Source organism: Carcharhinus amblyrhynchos, chromosome 6 (assembly GCF_965287045.1).
Source record: "Carcharhinus amblyrhynchos chromosome 6, sCarAmb.v2.hapA, whole genome shotgun sequence".
In the NCBI taxonomy this organism is placed as follows: domain Eukaryota; kingdom Metazoa; phylum Chordata; class Chondrichthyes; order Carcharhiniformes; family Carcharhinidae; genus Carcharhinus; species Carcharhinus amblyrhynchos.
The window spans coordinates 95,881,398-95,887,937 of NC_137329.1; the positions used below are offsets into that span (position 1 = coordinate 95,881,398).

Here is a 6,540-nt window from a genome sequence, read left to right on the forward strand (position 1 = left end):
GCAGCTAAATCCAAAAAGGAAGCTGATTAGGAACCTAAAGTTGATCTACACCTGAAGGCAGGTGACATGATTGAGGTACAAAAGAGTACTTTGAATCTGTCTTTACCTTTTGAAGACGATGTTGTCAAAGTTATAATGAAAGAGGAAATAATTGAGAAACCCAATGGGCTAAAAATGGATTAAGAGGAGTGATTGGGTAAGCTGGCTGTACTTAAAATTGATTAGTCACCAGGACCAGATGAGATACATCCAGAGATGCAGAGGGAAATAAGGGAGGGGAGACTGGCCATAATTTTTCATTCTCTGTAGAAACTGGGATAGTGCCAAAGGATTGGAGAAACCTAAATATTACACCGTAAACCCAGCAACAACAGGCCTGTCAGTTTACCCTCGATGGGAGGGAAGTTTTAAATGATAACTCAGGACAAAATGAGATGATGTGCTGTGTATGGACCACATCGTCAAGGGCACTTGATAAAGTTCCACAAAGTTACAGCTTGTGGAATGAAAGAGACAATAACAGCATGGATATGAAATTGGCTGAGTGACAGGAAACAGAGGTTAGTGGTGAACAGTTATTTTTCAGACTGGAGGAAGCCCTATAGTGAAGGGGTTGGTGTTAGGGCTCTGCTTTTTCTTGATATATGACCTGGACTTGAGCTTTCAAGGTATAATTTTCAGTTAACAATGATAGTCTTGTCAGGCTGGCCATGTGGTTGGATCAGTGGCAGATGGAATTTAATGAGGAGAAGTGTGAAGTGATTCATTTTCACCTGTGTCCTTTGAAATTGTTGACTGTGCTGTCCTCCTTTCCTCCATTGTCCAACTAATTCAAACTGTCCTCACTTAGTTCTACTTTTACCTAGTCAATCATAGCCAGAGAATCCCCCTACAATGCCTTCCTTTCCCTTCTGGAATTGTTGTTTTTCCTCTCCTGTTTCTCATCTACATCCTCTCTTTGGCAAAGTCATCCAAGGTCATGACACCAGATTCCAAATGTACGCTTGGGGATGGGACCCAGCTGAAGCCAGTGGCATCAGTCCCCACTGCACATCCTCTCCCCAGCCATGGACCCGAGATTGACTCCTCTCTTGAAGATGCTGACTCCGGCAGAGATCCAGTTCTGTGATCACTGCCCAGCCTCCGATTCCTTACACAGTTAAGTCTAATCTGTAAGTGTTATTGGGCCATTCAGACCAAACCTGGATCCCGTTCAAGAAATGACCGCACTGCAAAGTCCAGGAAATCATGAATTAAACTTGATACCTTTTGACCACAAAAATCAATATCTTACTGGGCAGTGTCCTTCTGACTTTGGATCAGGTACCATTCTTGGATTAGGCACATTGTCTGAGTCCTTGCAATGTGTGGTGTCGTAACCTGGGCACAAACTGGGAGTTTTCTATTCCTAATGGAGATGTAATGAGGTCTTAGACCTGTACCATGACTTAACCCCTTGCCAAAAATCTAGTAGCCAATCTCTCAGGTATTTCTGAGATTAAATAACTATTTCAGGCAATATTTAGCTTTCCGCAGGTTCTCACTTAAGACGGGGATGAGAAATTGTGCCAATCAGTAGTTGAGTAGTCAAATAATGGGACAAAATGTTACATCAGCTTTTCTTAATGGTTACAGAGAAGTCTTGAAGCTGTATTTTCCATGTCACTCTTGACAAGACAGAAAACTTAAGGCTTTTTATCCCCCCAACCTTGCATGGATTTAAACCCAAACCCCCAGAGCATCAGATGAATCCATTGTATCAGAACCTCAAACCTGTCTCAGCAAAATACAATGTGTGGGTTTTCTATCTGAAAATCACTAATTTTCAGTTACCATATTTCAATATCCCCTGTTTCAGAAATGCACAAATGTTTCTATTCTTTTTGCATACAGATTTAGAAAACATGGAAGATGAGTCCATGGAAGAAGAATTGTCAGATAAAGAAATTCCTCCGGATCAGCTCAGAAATTTCACATCTGATCTTGCTCCTACCAAAATAACTACCCGTCAGTCAACAACAGTCACCACTCCTCAAACAACCACAGTTCAATCAAGAACTTCTTCCACCCATTCAAAATTTTACACTCTCCCTGTGACCACTAAACCGTTAACAATGACAAGGACACCCTTCATTACACTGGCAGCCAACCCCCTTTTCTCATTGACTACTGACAGGCCAAAGATCATTCATCCAGCCATCCACACAACATCAACCTCTGCCTTCCTAACCAATCTGCTATTGACTACGACCCAGCTAATAAGCACCAATTACCATACTACTCTCTCAGCGACCACTATACAACCAACGGTAACCAGCACCCTCCCAACCACCCTCCCAGTCACCACCCCTCCGACCACAACCACCCTCCCAGTCACCACCCCTCCGACCACAACCACCCTCCCAGTCACCACCACTTGGACGACAACAACCACCACTACTCTCCCAACCACTCCTCTAGCCACCACCGCTCAGAGAACAACAACCACCACTCTGACCACAACCACCCTCCCAGTCACCACCACTTGGACGACAACAACCACCACTACTCTCCCAACCACTCTTCTAGCCACCACCACTCTGACGACGACAACCACTACTCTTGCAGACACCACCACTCAGAAAAGAACAACCACTCCACTGACCGCCACCACTCTTCCAAATATCCAGTTAACTACCACTAATGCCTCAACAGCTAAGGTGGCACCAAAGATGACACAACAATCCCCTGCATCAAAGATTTCAGTTGCTAAAACACCGTTCATTGGGATTATAACTGTAGTATCGAGTAAAGCAAGAAACAAACTACTGGGAAGTCACGTCAAATCAGCAGGAAAAATGGAAGATTCAAAAATAGAGGTTCAGAGTGGCCTAATTGCTGCTTTATTATTTGGTTTGTTATTTCTCATAATAGTTATGATTGTGATAAGTAAACGAATATCAGAGTCTTATAATAGAAGGCACTATACCAGAGTGGATTACCTAATAAATGGAATGTATATAGATGCATGAAGGAAGAATTGACTTGTTCCATTATGAACAAACTTGGACGTTCAGGAAAAGCCCAGGATAACAAAAGCGCTTGTTACAGTTTCTACAGTATATAAATGTGGTTTATATTCTCTTCTGGCTCTGTTCATTGGATGTTGGGAAATGCATATGCAAATCATTTAAGAAGTAAATTAAATAGTTCATGGACTGGATTTAATGCTCCCCACCAGCAAAATGGGGGTGAGGGGCAAGATTAACTGAGAATGTGGCCCACCTACATTAAACTGCCCCCCCCCACCAACACTCAGAGCAATTATTACCAGTGGTGGGGAGAGGTGTTGGTCAGCCCATCCACCAATAGACAAATTGGGGCCTTTAAGTGACAATTAATTCCTGCTTACTTTACCCAATACAGGAGAGGCTGTCACCAGTTGGAACGGTTTCCCTGTGTAGGCTGGGGGTGGGCAAATGGTTTCCTCTTCAGTGTGCCACCATGGTCTTTGTCTTTTGGTTTAACAGTAGTCAGTGAAAGAGCGGTAGAGACCAGGGGCTCCCTCCTAATGTTTTGGCTGTGTCTTCACCCACTTGCCAGCACCTCTCAGCTATCCCATCACACTTGCTTGTCTCCAGGAATGCGGCAGTGATCCCTCGTGAAGGCCCCAGAGGCCACTGCTCTCCATTGCCACCACTTGTACTGGAAAGCTGGCAACCACTGGTTGGTTGTTACTGGAGAGCTGACAGCCTCTGGCCAGCAGTGCTCTGAGGGGGACTTCCTGTTTGAATGAGTGGATGTGCTGTATTCAAAGAACAGTACAGAACAGGAACAGGCCCTTCGGCCCTTGAAGCCTGCGCCAATCACATTTATCTATCTAAATCAACTGCTTATAGCCCTCTTTTCCCCATTTGTTCATATGTCTATCAAGATGAGACTTAAATGTGGCTAACACGACTGCCTCAATCACCTCACTTGGCAATGCATTCCAGGCTCCCATCACCTTCTGTGTTTAAAAACTTGCTCCACACTTCTCCTCCTCCTCCTCGTAATTGTCATTTCTGCCCTGGGGAAAAACTTCCAACTCTTCACCCTATCTATACCTCTCATAATTTTGTAAACTTCTGTCATGTTGCCCCTTAGCTTAATTAGTGAGACATGACCTCCCATGTACAAAAATATGTTCTCTGTCGCCAACAAGACCATTCAGTTCCAAATGTGTATAGGTCCTATTCCTAAGGATCTTCTCCAACAGTTTCACTATCACTGACATCAACTCACTGGCCTATAATTACCTGGGTTATCCCTGCTACCCTTCTTAAATAATGGGACAACATTGGCTGTCTAATCCTCTGGTACTTCACTAGTGGCCAATGAAGAACCAAAGATTTCTGTTAGAGGTTCAGCAATTTCAGTAATAAGTAATTTCAGTCTCCCTCAGTAATCTGGCTCTGGGGATTTGTCTCCTTCAGTGCTTTTTAATTCACCTAACACTCCCTCTCTCGTAATGATGATTTGTTCTAAAGGGTTTACACACCTCTCCAAGACACCATCAATCGATGTGTCCCTCTGTGAATACCGATGCAAAGTACTCATTAAGGATCTCGCCTACTTCCTTTGGTTCTACACATAATTTCCCTCCTTTGCCCTTAAGTGGACCAAGTCTTTCTCAAGCTACCCTCTTGTTTCTAATAAATGTATAAAATGCCTTGGGAATCTTCTTAATTCTGAGTGCCAAGGACATTTTGTGATCCCCTCCTTGCCCTCCTACTTCCCTGTTTGAGCTCTTTTCTACTTTCCCTGTATTCTTCAAATGTTTCATCTGTTTTTAATTGCCTGGCCCTCATGTTTGCATCCTTTTTTCTTTTTGACTAGACTCTCAATTTCATCCACAGTTTCTGAATCCTGCCTTTCCTCTCCTTCCTTTTTATAGGCACATGTCTGTCCTGCACTCTGATCAACTGCTCCTTAAAAGATTCCCGCATGCCAAATGTGAATTTATCTTCAAACAGCCTCTCCCCAAAAAAAAGGCCTCCAAATCCTGCCTAATCTGGTTGTAGTTAGCCTTCCCCCAATTTAGCATCTTAACTCAAGAACAACACTCATCCTTTTCCATCAGTATCTGAAAACTTACAGAATTGTGGTCACTACATTTTCCCCCAATCAAATTTAAAGACCTGGCCGGGCTCATTCCCTAGTACTAGGTGCAGTATTTCCGTCTCTCTAGTCGGACTATCCGCATATTGTTCCAAAAATCCTTCCTGGACACACTTAAATCCCTCACCCTTAGCCTTAAGGGATTTCCAGTATTCAGTCTATTAAAAGACCAATTGTTAAATGGCTCTGGGGTGGGGGTGATGGTGGAGAACTCATGATACCTTGTTAATCCAGCCCTATATTTTTGTTTGGTTGCTTCCAACCAAAAGTTCTAAGTATCCATGTTGTGAAACAAAGATTTTCTCTTAGAAATTCAGCCGAGTCTGGATGAATTCAAAACTCTGTATTGATGCATAATTTATTGAGAAATCTCAGATCTTTTGATAAGAAAGATACTGAACATGTAGACATGACACATCTTTTTATTGACCAATCATATGGTATTTGGCAGAGCACAAGAAATTTGTTTAGATATTTACTCCTTTCATCCTACTCAATAATGCTCAGAACTAATATTGTTAGGTTGATAATGCTCAGAACTAACATTGATTAGTCAAGGGAGAAATTAGGTTACAACTCAGCCCCTTCTATATAGTGTACAGAATGGCTTTTTGAGAATTTGTTGCCACTACCTGTAATCAATGATCAAACTAAATACTCAGCACTTAAATAGAGGACTATTTAGCTCCATTAACTAGATGACTTGCTTGTGCTTCAGAGTAATGTTAACGGCAAGGGTTTGATTGATGCCCTGGCTGAGGTACACTGGAACTTGCCTCCTTGCCCTGCCTCTGAGCATGGAATGCAATAGCCAACCATATGAAGAAAAATAGTTTAGGATAAAGCTTCAGCAGTCATTGAGCCAAGGACCTGTCTTTGAGTGAAGCAGGCATGACTGAATTAATGAAATGAACTGTAGAAATGCAAGTGAATGTACAAACTGATAAAGAGCTTGTACAATTGTTTTACTGTAAAAATTAAGAATGATTTTGTCCTTGTATTTTAATTTTACTCATGTCATAATTGTTTTATTATTGAAGCAAAGATGGAAATACTAAAATAAAAACAATCATAACTAAGGTAACTTAGAAGAGGTAACTATTGTTAAGACATTAGAGTGCAATATAATGGAAAAGCATTTAGCTCATTAAACCTCTTATTCCAACAGACCATGCACAATTGTGTCTGCTGAACTCGTTCCTGTTTATTTTTCTTCTGATATTAACGACTTAAAAAAAAATGAGAAAATCCTGGAGTATGAATTTACTGTCCAGTTGGCTGTAATTAATTACATTCCACAGACCACTGATCTTTTGTTCCGTAATTCCTTTTACCCTCTAAGCACCTTCCTGTTGCCCTCGCTTTTCTAAAGTTGTTGTTAACTGTTGCCTTATCCATCAC

General features: G+C 41.9%; 1 protein-coding gene across 3 annotated transcripts in view; it reads left to right on the top strand.

Moving 5' to 3' along the window:
• The window catches only part of mansc1 (MANSC domain containing 1), a 29,499-nt gene extending 23,193 nt beyond the window's left edge, over positions 1 to 6,306 (top strand). For all 3 annotated transcript variants that reach the window (XM_080191017.1, XM_080191016.1, XM_080191018.1), the window contains one exon: positions 1,894 to 6,306. In XM_080191017.1, coding sequence (XP_080047143.1) covers positions 1,894 to 3,011 — 1,118 coding nt within the window. In that variant the 3' untranslated portion in view covers positions 3,012 to 6,306. The remainder of the gene's footprint in view (positions 1 to 1,893) is intronic.
• The last annotated feature ends 234 nt before the right edge of the window (positions 6,307 to 6,540 follow it).